General features: G+C 50.3%; 1 protein-coding gene across 1 annotated transcript in view; it reads left to right on the forward strand.

The window, feature by feature from the left end:
* Window positions 1-19,633, forward strand: part of GEN1 (GEN1 Holliday junction 5' flap endonuclease) — an 86,627-nt gene that overhangs the window by 57,833 nt on the left and 9,161 nt on the right. Inside the window, 2 exon segments of the mRNA XM_075341577.1 lie at window positions 16,102-16,232; window positions 19,303-19,364. Of these exon segments, the coding sequence (XP_075197692.1) occupies window positions 16,102-16,232; window positions 19,303-19,364 (193 nt within the window).

The following is a 19,633-nucleotide window of genomic DNA, read 5'->3' on the forward strand; positions in this document are numbered from 1 at the left end:
GGGAGCGCTCCTTGGCGGCAGCCTACCTCTCCGGGAGCGCTCCTTGGCGGCAGCCTACCTCTCCGGGAGCGCTCCTTGGCGGCAGCCTACCTCTCCGGGAGCGCTCCTTGGCGGCAGCCTACCTCTCCGGGAGCGCTCCTTGGCGGCAGCCTACTTCTCCGGGAGCGCTCCTTGGCGGCAGGCTACCTCTCCGGGAGCTAAAGGATCAGCAGAACGCAATCAGACTTGCTGATCCTTATCTCCTCTAACATCTGTTGGGGAAGAATCAGGGGTCCCCAAACTTTAATCCACCAAGGTTTATGGATACTCATAGTGTCCAGTCTCCTGCTACCTCTAATTCTGAGAGAAGGGAGGGGCACAGCACAGAGAGCTGTCGGGAATAGGAGCTGTGTTGGATTTTTAATATTGCTGCAAAAACACACAGCTAAATAAAGGACTTCATAGACATTCAGCATCAGAAAATTGGTAAAACATTTTAAAAGAAAACTATTTAGAAAGTTGATTAACTCCGTACTTGGGAATCTAATGAAGATTTTTTAAAAAATTGTGCGAAGGTGTACACATCCTTTACATACATTCTGGGGAGTGTGCTGACAAGCAATACAGAGATTTCCTTATTTTTCAATAGGTGACCTGCAATTGTAAATGTAAGCTCCAGCATACAGATATGTACTCATCTTTTTTTCTTCCTACAAACACAGCGAGTAGAGTTGATACCAAAAAGTTCTATTTTGGTCTCATGTGACCTTCTCCCATGCCTCCTCTGGATCATCCAGATGGTCAGTGGCGAACTTCAAATGGACCGGGACATGTGCTGGCATGAGCAGGGGGATCTTGCATACCCTAATGGGTTTTAATTCATGACGGTGTAGTGTGTTACTAATGGTAATCTTTGAGACTTTGGTCTCAGCTGTCTTCAGGTCATTGACCAGATCCTCCTGTGTAGTTCTCGGCTGACTCCTGACTTTTCTCAGAATCATCCTTACCTCACAAGGCGAGATATTTCATGGATCCCCAACCGAGTAAGATTGACGGTCATCTTATGTTTTTACCACTTTCTAATAATTGCACAACAGTTGTTGTCTTCTCACCAAGCTGCTTGCCTTTTGTCCTGTAGCCCATCCCGGCCTTGGCGCAGGTTTACAATTTTGTCCCTGATGGTTTTTAGACCGCTGTTTGGTCTTGGCCATGGTGGAGAGGTTGGAGTGTGATTGATTCAGTGCGTGGACAGGTGTCTTTTATACAGGTAATGAGTTCAATCAGGTGCAATTAATACAGGTAATGAGTGCAGAGTAGGAGCTTCTTAAAGAAAAAAAACAACAGGTCTGTGAGAGCCAGAATTCTTGCTGGTTGGTAGGTGATCAAATACTTATTTCATGCAATAAAGTGTGTGTGTGTGTGTGTGTGTGTGTGTGTGTGTGTGTGTGTGTGTGTGTGTGTGTGTGTGATATGGGATATGGGAAGTGTGAGCTGGAAAGTGACAGTTTTAGCTTTCCAAATGTTTCTCCTCCTTTTTTTTTTTTTTGAGAATTGTAGACTTAACAAATCACAATCTCCTTTAAGTTTTCTGTTCTGCAAATTTCGTCTATAGGGTGTGTATCATGTCCTGATGATTTACAAGATCTGTGCTTGCTGCCATTGAATAGGAGCCTTTGTGTAAATCTAACTTCATCAAGTGGATCAAGAAGCCTAAATCTGCCATCTGTCTGGGGATCCCTTTAGACATTGTATGTTTCCCAACATTAACCCCTTCTTGCACCAGGACTTGTACCGTATTTTTCCAAAAATTAGACACTGACTTATACTTTTTTTTTTGCCCCCAAAAAACCACTAGGGCTTATTTTTGGGGTAGGTCATATTCTTGAAGAAACATGGTTGGGGGTAAGTTTACCCCCCCTCCCCCAAACAAAAAAAGCAGACCCCTCCCCTTCCCAGAGACTCATACTTACCAGACCCCGGATGTCTGCGTGGCTCCCAGGTCCTCCCTGTGATCTCTGGCGGGTGCTCCCAGCAGCTTTGCTGCACGCCGTCCTCCCCTGCTTCTGGCCAACACACTCACATACTTCAGATCGCACACTCACTCACATACATACATACATACATACATACATACATACATACATACATACATACAGTAGATCGCACGCACACAGACACACTCATCACATATCTCACTCACTCACTACATCCAGCGGTACAGATTGCCTCTGGCTGCAGGGGTGGGAGGAAGTCACATGTCACAGGTCCTGTAAGCATTCCATCCACAGGTCCTTGTGGACCACCGCACTGTGTTTCAGGATCGCAATCGCTGGATGTGGTGAGTGTGTGTGTTTTTGATCTTATGGGTGATTGTGTGTGTGTGTGTGTGTGTGTGTGTGTGTGTGTGTGTGTGTGATCTGATGGCTGTATGTGCGATCTGATGGCTGTATGTGCGATCGGATGGCTGTATGTGCGATCGGATGGGTGTGTGGGTGTGCGATCGGATGGGTGTGTGGGTGTGCGATCGGATGGGTGTGTGGGTGTGCGATCGGATGGGTGTGTGGGTGTGCGATCGGATGGGTGTGTGGGTGTGCGATCGGATGGGTGTGTGGGTGTGCGATCGGATGGGTGTATGTGCGATCTGATGGGTGTGGGTGTGCGATCACTGCAGGTCCTCCCGCTCGGCGTCTGGTGAGTATGATTGCGGGGTGTCCGCTATCTATAATGAAGTGTCCTGCAGTATATTTAACGTTTTTTTAGCTGCATGGACACTTCGTTATTGAACTACGACTAGGGCTTATTTTCAGGTAGGGCTTATATTTAAGCCTTGCTCTCAAAATGCTAAAAATGCCGGCTAGGGCTTATTTTTGGAAAAACACGGTACATCCATGTGCAGTGTACATAGTGGGCTCAGGAGCCGTTCTACAGCCAGCACCTTCCTCCTACCATCTCCTTGCTTAACCAATTAGATGAGGGACCCCCCAAGCACTTTTGGTATTGCTGCATTAATAAAAGTCCAATCTATCAAAATCTAAATTTAGCCCATAATCTACCATAAGTGCCACACAGAAATAAAAATTGCTGTTTTTCAGTCGCTGCATCTCCACCCCTAGGATGCAATAAAAATTGATCAAATCATCTCCAAAATGTACACAAAGTAGTAACCATAAAATCTAAAGCAAGAAACGCACACAAAAAAAATTAAAAATATTATTTATTTATTTTTTTTTTTTGGTGTGTTTTTGCAAGATTCTGGTTTTTTTTGTTGTTTTGTTTAAGCCATTAAAATAATACCACTGTAATCCCCCCGACCCGAAGAATCATGATACCAGGTCATGGTAAAAACAAAGCAAAAAAAAAAAGCAATGGTGGTATTTACATTTTGTTTCTTAATCGTTCCTATGGGAGACCCAGACATTGGGGTGTATAGCTTCTGCCTCCGGAGGACACACAAAGTACTACACTAAAAAGTGTAGCTCCTCCATCTGAGCATATACACCCCCTGGATAACCAGATCTAGCCAGTTCATTGCTTTGTGTTTAGGAGGCATACATCCACACATGCATTCTCATCTGATTTTTCATTTCTTTGTCGCTCCATTGGGAGACCCAGACAATTGGGTGTAAAGCTTCTGCCTCCGGAGGCCACACAAAGTATTACACTTTAAAAAGTGTAACCCCTCCCCTCTGCCTATACACCCTCCCGTGCATCACGGGCTCCTCAGTTTTATGCTTTGTGTTGAAGGAGGCACACATTCACTCAAGCTCCCATTTTAGTCAGCAGCAGCTGCTGATTTTATCGGATGGAAGAAAAGAGGGCCCCCACGGGGCCCCCGGCATGCTCCCTTCTCACCCCACTAAGTCGGCGGTGCTGTTAAGGTTGAGGTACCCATTGCGGGTACAAAGGCTGGAGCCACATGCCGTTTTTCCTTCCCCATCCCTTAGAGGCTCTGGGAGAAGTGGGATCCTAACCGGTCACCATTCACTGGGACCGGGCTCCCTCCGCAGCCCCTGGGGGAATCTGACGGACAGGAGACTGAGTATCATCAGGGACAGGCCCTGCATCTATAAGGTACTCTGTGTCCCCTTGGGGACGGTGCATGGAGCGCCTGTGTTACAGACGCTGCAGCGGCTGCTGTTTTTTTGTGACAACCGGGACTACCGCGCCGACCGCGCCTGTTTGCCGGCCGCGTTATTAAATTTAGTCCCCGGCTTCTGCGGCCTAGTACCATAACTCCCGCCCCCGGGCCTGCCAGTCAGGGGTAAAGGCAGGACGGTCGACTGGACGTCGGCAGTGAGGGCTGGAGCATACTTAGGTGTTCTCCTCCCCCCTCACTGAGCACTGTGGGGCACCAGATTCCCGCACTTTATTAGTCACGCCCACGGCTCCCTCCTCCCCTGAGAGCTCTGGCAGCCATATTTACAATCACTTCTGCCGGTGGAGGATTTCAGAACGAGCTCTACAGCTCTGGGAGGCCCAGGCAGGGAATCTGGTGGACACACAACCGCTTTGGGCGGTCGGTAAGCCACACCGGTTACCCGGTGCTGGCCCCCCTTGGGTGCCGAAGTGTATATATATATATATATATATTTGTATACATTTTCTCTGTTCGGCCGCATTGTTTTGCTTTTGGCTATATACCCTCAGTGATCACTCTCAGAGGAGACTACAGCATGTCGTCCGCAAAGAGCAAGGGTGCCAAGGCACAGGTTTATTTTGCAACCTGTACCTCTTGTGCGGCTATGTTAGCTGCAGGTTCCACCTACCCTCACTGTGTGCAATGCTCGGCCCCTGTGGCACTCACTCAGCCGGAGCCTCGGGCACTGGTGGGACCCTCGGCTCAGGTAGAACCGCCGGCTTCCACTGTCCAGGTGGCAGGGACAGAGTTTGCAGTTTTGGCTGAGAAACTCTGAGTCGCTTTCACAATCCATGGCTCAGTCTATGGACAGATGGTCTGCTAAGATACTAGAAGCCTTGCAGTCCAGATCGGTCACACAGGCCCCGGGCACTGTGAGTTCATCGCCCCCAGGCCCCTCTCGGTCGGTGCAGCAGAGTGCTCCTGGGGTGACACCTAGGTCCCACGGGGAGGACTCCGACACGGACCGCAGTCCCAGACCGGCTAAGCGGGCTCGCTGGGAACTTTCCCCGGCTTCATCACGCTGTTCGGGGTCTCAGCATGAGGACTTTCTGGAGGATGAGGCGGAGGTCGCAGCTCAGGGCTCTGATCCTGACGTTGCTCTCAATCTAGATACACCTGAAGGGGACGCCATAGTAAATGACCTTATAGCGTCCATCAACCAGGTGCTAGATCTTTCTCCCCCAACTCCACCTATAGAGGAGTCGGCTTCACAGCAGGAGAAACACCAGTTTAGGTTTCCCAAACGTACACGGAGTGCGTTTTTCGATCACTCTAACTTCAGAGATGCTGTCCAGAAGCACAGAGCATTTCCGGACAAGCGCTTTACTAAGCGCCTTACTGACACACGTTACCCCTTCCCCGCTGACGTAGTTAAGGGTTGGGCTCAATGTCCTAAGGTGGGTCCCCCAGTCTCCAGATTGGCGGCTAGATCTGTGGTTTCGGTTGCAGATGGCTCATCACTAAAAGATGCCACTGACAGGCAAATAGAACTCCTGGTGAAATCCATCTATGAGGCCACGGGAGCGTCTTTTGCCCCGGCCTTTGCAGCCGTGTGGGCACTCCAAGCTATCTCAGCTTGTCTGTCTGAGATTAATGCAGTCACACGTACCTCTGCTCCGCAAGTTGTGTCTTTGACTTCTCAGGCATCGGCCTTTTCGTCCTACGCCATGAACGCCGTCCTGGACTCAGCGAGCCGTACAGCGGTAGCGTCCGCCAATTCGGTGGCAGTCCGCAGGGCCATGTGGCTACGCGAATGGAAGGCAGACTCTGCTTCCAAGAAGTTCTTAACCGGTTTGCCATTTTCTGGCGACCGTTTGTTTGGCGAGCAATTGGATGAAATTATTAAACAATCCAAGGGAAAGGACTCGTCCTTACCCCAGTCCAAACCAAACAGACCTCAGCAACGAAAAATTCAATCGAGGTTTCGGTCCTTTCGGCCCTCAGCCAGGTCCCATTCCTCCACGTCCAACAGGTCAGAGAAGGGCCAGAGGAACTCTTCTGCATGGCGGTCTAAGTCACGTCCTCCAAAGACCGCCGGAGGCATCGCCTCCAAGGCGGCCTCCTCATGACTTTCGGCCTCCCCAAACCGCATCCTCGGTCGGTGGCAGGCTCTCCCGCTTTTGCGACGCCTGGTGGCCACATGTCCAAGACCGATGGGTGAGAGACATTCTGTCGCACGGTTACAGGATAGAGCTCAGCTCTCGTCCTCCGACTCGTTTCTTCAGAACATCTCCGCCCCCCCGAGCGAGCTGATGCACTTTTTTCAGGCGGTGAACACTCTGAAGGCAGAAGGAGTTGTGAGTCCCGTTCCCATTCAAGAACGTGGTCGCGGTTTTTACTCCAACTTGTTCGTGGTGCCAAAAAAGGACGGATCATTCCGCCCCATTCTGGACCTCAAACTGCTCAACAGACACGTGAGAACCAGACGGTTCCGGATGGAATCTCTCCGTTCTGTCATCGCCTCGATGTCCCAAGGAGACTTCCTAGCTTCAATCGACATCAGGGATGCTTATCTCCATGTGCCGATTGCACCGGAGCATCAACGCTTCCTGCGTTTCGCCATCGGGGACGAACACCTTCAGTTTCTGGCACTGCCTTTCGGCCTGGCGACAGCCCCACGGGTCTTCACCAAGGTCATGGCAGCAGTGGTGGCGGTCCTACACTCTCAGGGCCACTCGGTGATCCCTTACTTAGACGATCTCCTAGTCAAGGCACCCTCCCGGGTGGCATGTCAACACAGCCTGACCATTGCTCTGGAGACTCTCCAGAGGTTCGGGTGGATCATCAATTTCCCAAAGTCAAAATTGACACCGACCCAATCACTGACTTACCTCGGGATGGAGTTTCATACTCTCTCAGCGATAGTGAAGCTTCCACTGGACAAACAGCGTTCGCTGCAGACAGGGGTGCACTCTCTCCTTCGGACCCAGTCACACCCCTTGAGGCGCCTCATGCACTTCCTAGGGAAGATGGTGGCAGCAATGGAGGCAGTTCCCTTTGCGCAGTTTCATCTGCGTCCACTTCAATGGGACATTCTCCGCAAATGGGACAGGAGGTCGACGTCCCTAGACAGGAACGTCTCTTTCACTGGCAGCCAAAACCTCTCTTCAGTGGTGGCTTCTTCCCACTTCTTTGTCGAAGGGAAAATCCTTTCTGCCCCCATCCTGGGCTGTGGTCACGACGGACGCGAGTCTGTCAGGGTGGGGAGCGGTCTTCCTCCACCACAGGGCTCAGGGAACCTGGACTCCGACAGAGTCCTCCCTTCAGATCAATGTTCTGGAGATAAGGGCAGTGTATCTAGCCCTAAAGGCGTTCCAGCGGTGGCTGGAGGGCAGGCAGATCCGCATACAGTCGGACAACGCCACGGCGGTCGCGTACATCAACCACCAGGGCGGCACACGCAGTCGTCAGGCCTTCCAAGAAGTTCGGCGGATTCTGCTGTGGGCGGAAGCCACAGCCTCCACCATCTCCGCAGTTCACATCCCGGGCGTAGAAAACTGGGAAGCAGACTTTCTCAGTCGCCAGGGCATGGACGCAGGGGAATGGTCTCTTCACCCGGACGTGTTTCAAGAGATCTGTTGCCGCTGGGGAACGCCGGACGTCGACCTCATGGCGTCTCGGCACAACAACAAAGTCCCGGCATTCATGGCACGGTCTCAAGATCACAGAGCTCTGGCGGCGGACGCATTAGTTCAGGATTGGTCGCAGTTTCGACTGCCTTATGTATTTCCTCCTCTGGCACTGCTGCCCAGAGTGTTGCGCAAGATCAGGTCCGACTGCCGCCGCGCCATCCTCGTCGCTCCAGACTGGCCGAGGAGGTCGTGGTACCCGGATCTGTGGCACCTCACGGTGGGTCAACCGTGGGCACTCCCAGACCGACCAGACTTGCTGTCTCAAGGGCCATTTTTCCATCTGAATTCTGCGGTCCTCAACCTGACTGTGTGGCCATTGAGTCCTGGCTCCTAGCGTCCTCAGGGTTATGTCAAGATGTCACCTTCCTAGTGGCAGTCACATCACTTCGGAGAGTGTCTGAGCTAGCAGCGCTGTCATGCAAAGCCCCCTTCCTGGTGTTTCACCAGGATAAGGTGGTTCTGCGTCCGGTCCCGGAATTTCTCCCTAAGGTGGTATCCCCTTTTCATCTCAATCAGGATATCTCCTTACCTTCCTTTTGCCCTCATCCAGTTCACCAATGTGAAAAGGATTGCACTTGTTAGATCTCGAGAGAGCACTCCGGCTCTACATTTCTCGCACGGCGCCCCTGCGCCGTTCGGATGCGCTCTTTGTCCTTGTCGCTGGCCAGCGTAAGGGGTCGCAGGCTTCCAAGTCAACCTTGACTCGGTGGATCAAGGAACCGATTCTTGAAGCCTACCGTTCTTCTGGGCTTCCGATTCCTTCAGGGCTGAAGGCCCATTCTACCAGAGCCGTGGGTGCATCCTGGGCATTGCGGCACCAGGCTACGGCTCAGCAGGTGTGTCAGGCAGCTACGTGGTCTAGTCTGCACACTTTCACGAAACACTATCAGGTGCATGCCTATGCTTCGGCAGATGCCAGCCTAGGTAGGCGAGTCCTTCAGGCGGCGGTCGCCCACCTGTAAGAGGGGGCCGTTTTTTCGGCTCTTTTTATCGAGGTATTCTTTTACCCACCCAGGGACTGCTTTTGGACGTCCCAATTTGTCTGGGTCTCCCAATGGAGCGACAAAGAAGAAGGGAATTTTGTTTACTTACCGTAAATTCCTTTTCTTCTAGCTCCTATTGGGAGACCCAGCACCCGCCCCTGTTCCCTTCGGGCTGTTGTTCTTTTGTGTACACATGTTGTTCATGTTGAATTGTTCTTTTGGTTCATGGTTTAAGTTCTCCGAACATCCTTCGGATTGAATTTACCTTAGACCAATTTATAAGTTTTCTCCTTCCTGCTTTTGCACCAAAACTGAGGAGCCCGTGATGCACGGGAGGGTGTATAGGCAGAGGGGAGGGGTTACACTTTTTAAAGTGTAATACTTTGTGTGGCCTCCGGAGGCAGAAGCTATACACCCAATTGTCTGGGTCTCCCAATAGGAGCTAGAAGAAAAGGAATTTACGGTAAGTAAACAAAATTCCCTTCTTTTGGAAAGTTTTTGAAGAAAAGCGGGTCCAAGCCTGGACTCCCGGCATGTCCCTTCTCACCCCACTGTGTCGGCGGTGCTGTTAAGGTTGATTCCAAGGCTGGAGCCTTACATGCCGCGCTCCTTCACCATCCCTCGGGCTCCGGCTTGAAGTGGGAGCCAGCACGGTTCTCCATGCTTTGCAGGAGACCGGTCTCCATCCGCAGCCCTTCAGAATCCTGCTGGACGGAGCACTCATCCCCAGGGACATGGCCCTGCGTCTCAGCAAGCTAAGTACCTGAGACGTTTATGTTGGGGGGTCCCTGTACTTTATTATGGTGGGAGAGTGTGGTGTGTAACTTTTCTGACATTTCCGGCCGGTTCTCTGGTTGTCGCCTGTGAACCGCGCCGATGGTGCCTGCGCGCCGGCCGCATCGCTTAAATTTGGGCCCCGGCTTCGCCGGAGGCCTACTTTCGATTTCACTGCCCTCGCATGTCAGTCATGCAGAGGGACAGTGCGGCTCCGCCCAGCGGCCGTTCGGCACAGGGGAGGGACACTCCTCTCTGAGTACATGTCCCCTCCCCTGTAAATCTCCTTGGCCCTCCAGATCCCGCACTCAGAGCAGGTCCCGCCCCCTCTCCTCGCTCCGGCGCCATTTTCTCAGCATTTTTCTCTGGATCAGCGCTGGCTGCAGCATCCCTGCTAAGCTGCTTGGGGGTCCGGGCTGTGGGATCTGGAGGGCACACAAACGGTCTGGTAAGCCACAACCTCCGGTTGTGGACCTTCTTATATACTCTCTGGGGGGTCATTCTGGCTCAGAGCCCCCACTTCAGCAGCATGTCTCACACGAGGAGCAAGGCTGCAAGGCTGTACTCAATATGCACTGCATGTAAGCTCGTGCTGCCTGAACCGAGCACATATCCACATTGTGATGCCCGCTCAATGCCTCAGCCTGGAATCGCACCCATAGTGGTCCCTCCGGCTGCTCCGGCTCTGGTGGCTGAACCCCCGGCTTGGGTAGAATCCTTCTCTAGGTCAATTTCCCAGTCTTTTGCCGACTCCATGGGACAGCTGTCCCGGACTTTGCTGAACATGCATCAGCCCCCTTCTCAGGGCGCCTCTGCTGCTAGGGCTCTCTCAGCGGAGCTCACAGAGGATTCTTCATCTGGTCCCAGACCCCGTCCTCCTAAAAGGAGACGCAGGGTCCCCTCTCCTTCCTCGTCCCGCGGCTCTGATTCAAGAGCTGACTCGCAGGACGAGGCGGATGCCTTTACGGGGGGCTCGGAAGCTACCTCCATGTGCCCCATTGATCTGTCCGAAAGTGACTCAGATGTTAGTGATTTGATTGCGTCCATTAATTCTGTACTGGACCTCAATCCGCCAGTATCAGAGGAGCAACCCTCTCTGGCAGAAAAGCACCAGTTTACCTTGCCTAAAAGGACAAGGAGTGTGTTCTTTAACCACTCCAGTTTTCAGGCCACTGTGACCAAGCCTAGGGCCTGTCCTGACAAACGCTTCCCAAAGCGTGGTTCTGATGACCGTTTTCCCTTTCCACCTGAGATGGTCAAGGAGTGGGCTTATTCACCAAAGGTAGACCCTCCGGTGTCTAGACTCTCAGCCCGGACCGTTGTATCAGTGGCTGATGGCACCTCTCTTAAGGATTCCACTGACCGCCAGGTTGACCTTCTGGCCAAATCTGTATATGAGGCGGCAGGGGCCTCGTTCTCCCCATCTTTTGCAGCAGTGTGGGCTCTCAAAGCCATCTCTGCTTCTCTAGAGGAGATGCATTCCCTCACCAGGGAATCTATGCCCGAAATGGTTGCCTTGACTTCCCAAGCTTCAGCTTTTTCATCCTATGCCATGTCTGCCATGCTGGAGGCTTTTCACCGCACTGCGGTGGCTTCGGCTAATTCCCTCGCTATCCGCAGGATCTTGTGGCTTCGAGAGTGGAAGGTAGTTGCTCCTTCAAAGAAGTACCTTGCTGGGCTCCCTTTTGCTGGATCCAGGCTATTCGGTGAACAACTGGATGAAATTATTAAGGAAGCTACTGGCGGGAAGAGTACTTCCATGCCACAAACCAAAACCAGGAAACCTGCCCAGGCTAGGAACCAGTCGAGGTTTCGTTCCTTTCGTTCCTCCAACTGGTCATCCTCTAAGCCCTCGGCCTCGGCCACTAACTCAGCCAAGGACCAAAAACCCAACTGGCGCACAAAGGCGCGTCCACAAAAGACCGCAGGAGCTGCTGCCACTAAGGCAGCCTCCTCTTGACTATCTGGCCGCGCCAGCAACGTCCTTAGTCGGTGGCAGGCTCTCCCACTTTGGCGACGTGTGGTTTCAACATGTCTCCGATCAGTGGGTGCGGGATATCATCTCCCACGGCTACAGGATAGAATTCTCTTCCAGCCCGACAAACAGATTTTTTCTGTCAACTCCCCCCTGCTCCAAGGCCGCCGCCTTCTCTCAGGCCGTGGCATCCTTGCAGGCCAACGGAGTAATTGTTCCGGTTCCCGCCCGGGAACGGTTCAGAGGTTTCTACTCAAATCTCTTCCTAGTCCCCAATAAGGACGGTTCCTTCCGGCCCATCCTGGATCTCAAGCTTCTCAACAAGCATGTTCAGGTGCGGCTTTTTCGCATGGAGTCTCTGCGATCAGTCATCAGTCAGAGATTTCCTGGCATCCATCGACATCACAGATGCCTATCTGCATGTGCCAATTGCAGTTTCACACCAGCGTTGGCTACGTTTTGCAATCGGAGAGGAACATTTCCAATTCGTGGCTCTCCCCTTCGGGTTAGCCACGGCCCCTCGAGTATTCACCAAGGTCATGGCAGCAGTGGTTGCGGTTCTGCACCTCCATGGGTTGGCAGTGATTCCTTACCTGGACGACCTTCTAGTCAAGGCTTCATCCAGCGCAGACTGTCAGCGGAGTGTCTCGCTCACTCTCGCCATTCTAGCCCAATTCGGGTGGCTTGTCAATCTGCCCAAATCCACTCTGACTCCGACCCAGCGGCTCACGTACCTAGGGATGCAGTTCGAGACTCTGCCGGCACTTGTGAAGCTGCCCTTAGTCAAACAGCAGTCCCTCCATCTGGCGGTGCGCTCTCTGCTGAGGCCCCGCCGTCATTCCATCAGGCACCTAATGCAGGTGCTGGGTCAGATGGTGGCGTCAATGGAGGCTGTTCCCTTTGCCCAGTTCCATCTGCGTCCTCTACAGCTGGACATTTTCCGCTGTTGGGACAAGCGGACTTCCTCCTTGCACAGGCTAGTGGCTCTGTCGCCACAGACCAGGGGCTCACTTCAGTGGTGGCTTCGGCCCCTCTCTCTGTCTCAGGGACGCTCCTTCCTGGCCCCGTCCTGGGTGATCCTCACCACGGATGCCAGTCTATCCGGCTGGGGAGCGGTATGTCTCCACCACCGAGCACAGGGCACTTGGACTCCGTCCGAATCAGCCCTCTCGATCAATGTGCTGGAAACCAGAGCTGTGCTTCTAGCTCTCCTAGCCTTTCACCACCTTTTGGCGGGCAAGCACATCCGAGTCCAGTCAGACAATGCGACAGCGGTTGCCTACATAAATCACCAAGGCGGGACACGCAGCCGCCTGGCAATGTTGGAGGTTCAACGCATCCTTCAATGGACGGAGGACTCCAAGTCCACCATATCCGCAGTCCACATCCCAGGCGTAGAAAACTGGGAAGCAGATTATCTCAGCCGTCAAACCGTGGACAGTGGCGAGTGGTCCCTGCATCCGGCAGTGTTTCAGTCAATCTGCCGCAAGTGGGGCACTCCGGAAGTGGATCTAATGGCATCCCGGCACAACAACAAGGTTCCGGTTTATGTGGCTCGTTCCCACGATCCTCAGGCCTTTGCAGCGGACGCTCTGGTTCAAGATTGGTCCCAGTTTCGTCTGTCCTACGTGTTTCCCCCTCTAGCTCTCTTGCCCAGAGTTCTGCGCAAGATCAGAATGGAGGGCCGTCGGGTTATCCTCATTGCTCCGGACTGGCCCAGGCGAGCTTGGTACCCAGACCTGCTCCATCTGTCCGTAGAGGTGCCGTGGCATCTTCCGGACCGTCCAGACCTTCTCTCTCAAGGTCCGTTTTTCCGCCAGAATTCTGCGGCTCTCAGATTGACGGCGTGGCTCTTGAGTCCTGGATCTTGACGGCTTCTGGTATTCCTCCTGAAGTCATCTCCACTATGACTCGGGCTCGGAAGTCTTCCTCGGCCAAAATCTATCACAGGACCTGGAGAATTTTCCTGTCCTGGTGTCGCTCTTCCGGCCATGCTCCTTGGCCTTTTTCCTTGCCGACCCTTCTGTCCTTTCTACAGTCCGGTCTGCAGCTAGGACTATCCCTCAATTCCCTCAAGGGACAAGTCTCGGCTCTGTCAGTGTTGTTCCAGCGGCGTATCGCCCGGCTGGCTCAGGTGCGCACCTTCATGCAGGGCACGTCTCACATCATTCCGCCTTACCGGCGGCCCTTGGATCCCTGGGACCTCAATCTGATCTTCACGGCCTTGCAGAAACCCCCCTTTGAGCCTCTTAGGGAGGTTTCTTTGTCTCGTCTTTCACAGAAAGTGGTCTTTCTAGTGGCCATAACTTCCCTCAGGAGAGTCTCTGATTTGGCTGCGCTCTCTTCGGAGTCACCTTTTTTGGTTTTTCATCAAGACAAGGTGGTTCTCCGTCCGACTCCGGACTTTCTCCCTAAGGTGGTTTCTCCTTTCCACCTTAACCAGGACATTTCCCTGCCTTCCTTTTGTCCGGCTCCTGTTCATCGCTTTGAAAAAGCGTTGCATACTCTGGATCTGGTGCGGGCGCTCCGGATCTATGTGTCTCGCACCGCTGTTCTTAGGCGGTGCACCTCTCTTTTTGTGCTAACCACAGGTCGGCGTAAGGGCCTCTCGGCTTCTAAGCCGACCTTAACTCGTTGGATTAGGTCGGCCATTTCCGATGCCTACCAGTGTACTCGGGTGCCTCCCCCGCCGGGGATCAAGGCACACTCGACCAGAGCTGTCGGTGCCTCTTGGGCTTTCAGGCACCAGGCTACGGCTCAGCAAGTCTGTCAGGCTGCCACTTAGACTAGCCTGCATACCTTTTCGAAGCACTACCAAGTGCATGCTCATGCTTCGGCAGATGCGAGCTTGGGCAGACGCATCCTTCAGGCGGCTGTCGCCCATTTGTGAAGTTAGGCTCCGCCTACTTCTCAGTTTTTTGTTTATTCCCACCCATGGACTGCTTTGAGACGTCCCAATGTCTGGGTCTCCCATAGGAACGATAAAGAAAAAGAGAATTTTGTTTACTTACCGTAAATTCTTTTTCTTATAGTTCCGTATTGGGAGACCCAGCACCCTCCCTGTTGCCATTTGGCAGTTTCTTGTTCTGCGTGTTATCACCGGCTGTTGTCGTAGACAGAGTCTCCGGTTGTTCCGGTTCTTGCTCTGTCTTTACTTGTGGGTGGCTATTCTCCTTCAGCTTTTGCACTAAACTGGCTAGATCTGGTTTTCCAGGGGGTGTATATGCTCAGAGGGAGGAGCTACACTTTTGAGTGTAGTACTTTGTGTGTTCTCCGGAGGCAGAAGCTATACACCCCAATGTCTGGGTCTCCCAATACGGAACTATAAGAAAAAGAATTTACGGTAAGTAAACAAAATTCTCTTTTTTTACCATATCGCCTCTTGGAATCTTCTTCTTCTTCTTACCCAGAAAATTGTGATTAAAATCAATGGTGTTATTCAAAACTGCAACTCGTCCTGCAAAAAAACAGCCCTCATACGGCTGCGTGGATGGATTTATATAAAAACAAATTATAGGAATAATGAAAGTACAAATTGTCTGCATTCGAAAAGTATTGTCTAAGCATTGCAAGTTATCGCCTGCCCTGTGCATTTGCTGATCGCTGGGACTCCAGAGATCCAGAGAATGAGGCTCTTAAATATCCCATTGAGTGAAGCGGTTGCTGCTCCTCTTGTTATGGTATATGGAGCTGCCGGTGACATACAGTGCAGAAAGTGAATGGCCTATCTTTTTAAGTGTCCACCACAATGACCAAGGATGGACATGTTTGTCCTACAGGATGAAACACTTGTATATAAGTTGACACCTTCATACTTGTAAGGCTAGTTTCACACTTGCGTTGAACGGCATCCGTTGCATTGCGTTGTGTGACGGATGCAACGGATCGTACAAAACAACGAAAAGCTTTTTTTTTTCTTCTTTACAATTTTACCAGCAGCAGACTATTGTGAACGATCAGCTGATCGCTCTCAATAGCCGGCTGCCGGGCGCTCAGCTGAGCACTCTCACATGCCGGCGGCCGGTCGATCAGCTGCCGAGAATGTGTACAGGGGGCGTAGTGCGGAGTGGGTGGAGCCGAGCGGGCCATGGCGCTGAGGACAGGTGAGTGAGTGAGTGTGTGTGTGTGTGTGTGTGTGTATACATGTGGAGTGGAGTGCGGTAGGGGGCGGACCCAAGCGGGGAAGTGTCGGGCTCCCTGCACACGTAGCGAGGTTAAATATCGGCAAAGCACTTTGCTTGGTTACCCGATACTTACCTTGGTTACGGGTGCAGGGAGCCAGAGAGAGCAGAGCATGCGCAGTGAAATCCTATGGATTGCACTGCCCAAAAAAACCGTTACATGCTGCGTTCCGCCCGCCCGGCGCAGCGTCTAAATAATGACGCTGCGTCGTCCAGCGGATGCAACGCTGACACTTGCGTTACAGTGCGTCATCCATACAAGTCTATGGAGAATAGCGCAGTGCGTTAACGGACTGCGCTATTCTCCATAGTGACGGACTGCGCTGAACGCAAGTGTGAAAGTACCCTAAGATGATTTTATAACATGAAGAATTGTCACTGGTCACATAAATAAATGGACGGTGCCTTTTAATGGGGATTTTTTTCTGTTCTTTCTTAGAACTTTGCTCTAGAACGGATGGAGTGGCCCAAACATTACTCAAGTGAGAAGGTCCTGATCCTGCTGACCTACTACGATATGCACGAGAGGAAGGCTGGCCGAATACACGATGCCCAGCTCCAGGCTGTCCGGTAACACACTGTGCCCGAATACTGCCATGTCTCGCTGCAAATTTATTACTTAATGCAAAATATTAAAAGCTTTAATTTAATTAGGACAATCCCTATTTATAAGAAAGTCCTTGCAGAAATTATGGTTGCTGAAGGGAGGGAGCCACAAACTACCTCTAGCATTATCGAATGTCAGCTGATGAATGGGGACACGTTTTTGTACCCTAACGCTCACCCTTATAGATTAGTCAGAGGTTTTCTCTAGATACAATCTGACCCCTGGAAGTCCTCTTGATCCTGAGACTGAAAAAGTCAAAGATCTGATTTAGCACTTGGTCCCCTTCTAAAGGCCCATTTACACGCAACTACATCGCTAATGAGATGTCGTTGGGGTCACGGAATTCGTGACGCACACCTGGCCTCGTTAGTGATGTCATTGCGTGTGAATCGTACGGGCGACCGCTAGCTATCAAAATTACTCACCTGATTGTTGACGCGTCGTTCATTTTCAAAATCTCGTTGGTCGTTGTCGACGTAGGTTGTTCGTCATTCCTGAGGCAGTACACATCGCTACGTGTGACACCCCGGGAACGACGAACAACACCGTACCTGCGTCCTCCGGCAACGAGGTGGGCGTGTCTTTAGTGCGGCTGCTCTCCGCCCCTCCGCTTTTATTGGACGCCTGCCATGTGACGTCGCTGTGACACTGCACGAACCGCCACCTTAGAAAAGAGGCTGTTCGCCGGCCACAGCAACGTCGCTGGGAAGGTAAGTCCGTGTGACGGGGCCTAGCGATATTGTGCACCACGGGCAACGATTTGCCCGTGACGCACAAACGATGGCTAGCGATGTCGCTGCATGTAAAGCAGCATTACGTTTTCCCTGCACAGAGGAGCTCCGGACCACCTGGCTGTGCAGGGAACTGCAGCTGCCTCCATCCGCTGTATAGAGCTCTGCTGCAACTCCCTGCTGAGAAGAGGCACGGCTGAAGCCGCTATCTGCCCCTGCATCGGCCCCTGTCCATAAGGTCCAATCCCCACTGCAAACGCTAGGATTTATTCAGGGAAGAGATTGATCCATCACGGAATTCTCAAGAAATTTGAACTCTGAAAGTTGCAGAAGTATTAATGCAGCACCACATGAAAAATTAGTGTGTATAGCAAATGCTGAAAAAAGAAAAGAAAATTCAGCTCACCGATCCTGCTATTCACCGCTCCCTGTTCGGACCCAGCGCCCGGAAGTCTTGGCTGCCAAATAGTCAAGAAAAAAGACGTCCAGCGCAGTCCTCAGGTTGTGAAATAAAATCCAATAATTGTTATTTAATATATTTCCATTAAAATATAGCGGTGTGCAGGGTGATGAAGTTGATCTAATACCCCATCGAACTACGCGTTTCGACACCCAGTCTAAAGGCCCCGTTATACGGAACGACATATAAAACGATATGTTGTCGGGGGCACGGAATTTGTGACGCACATCCGGCATCGTTAGCGACATTGTTGCGTGTAACAGCTCCGAGCGAGTGTTAACGATCGAAAATACTCTCCTTATCGTTGATCGTTGACACGTCGTTCATTTTCAAAATGTCGTTATTCGTTGTGGACGTAGGTTGTTCATCGTTCCTGAGGCTTCGCACATCGCTACGTGTGACACCTCGGGAACGACGAGCAACACCGTACCTGCGTCCTCCAGCAACAAGGTGGGCGGGACTTTCCTGCTGCTGCTCTCCGCCCCTCCGCTTCTATTGGACGCCTGCCGTGTGACGCCGCACGAACCACCCCCTTAACGAAGAGGTTGTTCACCGCCCACAGCGTCGCTAGGAAAGTAAGTATGTGTGACTGGTGTTAACAATATTGTGTGCCACGGGCAGCGATTTGCCCGTGACGCACAAACGACGGGGGTGGGTACGCTCGCTAGTGATTATCGCTGCGTGTAAAGCACCCTTAAGTCTTAGTCAACATGACTATGTGTCGAAATGCGTAGTTCGATGGGGTATTAGATCAACTTTATCACCCTATTTTAATGGAATTATATTAAATAACAATTATTGGATTTTATTTCACAACCTGAGGACTGCGCTGGTCGTCTTTTTTTTTCATTATAGCAAATGATGAGCCATGTTTATTGCCTTTCTGTGATCTGTTTCCTGACATTATTTAGTTCCATCTGTTCGTGGGGTTTTTTTTTTTTGTTTGTTTTTTTTCTTTTTTTCAAGTGTTTGAGGAAAAATTCAGTGGTTACCACTTTACTGCTCAGGGTCTTACATTTTAAAGCAGATTTATAGCCACAAAATTGTTACTTATGGTTGTTTACAATTATTTATTCTCACAAGGGGTGTTAAGATTCTTATTATTACAATGGATATTATATGTATCATTGCCATGGGTGTTATTGCTAATAGTATTAATTATTATTACTTTGACTAATTTATTATTATTATTATTATTATTATTATTATTATTATTATTATTATGTTTTTTTTTATTGCGCTATTTTTATTACTAATATTTTTTACATCTAATGTATTTTTTATTACCAATATTAATATTACATTAGCTATTATTTATCACCATGGCTAGTATCAATTATTATTAGAATAGTAGTTATTACAATTTATTAATAGGGCTTTTATTATTACAATATTTATTGTAGTAATAATATAATGTATTACTAGCAAACATTTATTACTATGGCTGCTATTGTCACTATTATTATTTATTATTTTATGCTTGCATTATTTATTGTGCTATTATTTTTATTACTAATATTTTATATATTTTTACATTTAATGTATTTTTTATTACCAATATTAATATTATTAACTTAGCGATTATTATTTATCACCATGGCTAGTATCAATTATTATTAGTATAGTAGTTACTACAATTTATTACTAGGGCTTTCATTATTACAATATTTATTTATTGTAGTAATAATCTAATAATAAAAATGAATTACTAGCAAACAATATTTATTACCATGGCTGCTATTGTCATTATTATTATTATTATTATTATTAATTATTATTATTATTATTATTTATTACTAAGGCTATTACTATTTTTATTTACTAATTTTTTTTTTCCCTAAGAATTGTGAAGACACGCATCAGAAATGGAATTCCCTGCTTAGAAATCGAGTGGGTAAAGCCAGGTTTGTAGACGTAGCAGAAAAATGACATGCCTGAGCCTGACTCCAATCCTTCCACCTCGGCTGCTGAAATAAAGCAATTATGTTCAGGTCTCAGCACTCAGCCCATAAATATGGATGTTCAGTTTGTCCGAGCATGCATGTAATCTATATAGGAGGGGATGAGAGACGTCCCTATTTATCTGTCAGAAGAAACAGCATCAGATGCAATAAAATCCAACCTGTCCAAGTCTTGCTTATACAGGGGTATGGAGGGGTGGGTGGCAGGGCGG

The sequence above is a fragment of the Anomaloglossus baeobatrachus genome, chromosome 3 (genome assembly GCF_048569485.1).
Source record: "Anomaloglossus baeobatrachus isolate aAnoBae1 chromosome 3, aAnoBae1.hap1, whole genome shotgun sequence".
Classification (NCBI taxonomy): Eukaryota; Metazoa; Chordata; class Amphibia; order Anura; family Aromobatidae; genus Anomaloglossus; species Anomaloglossus baeobatrachus.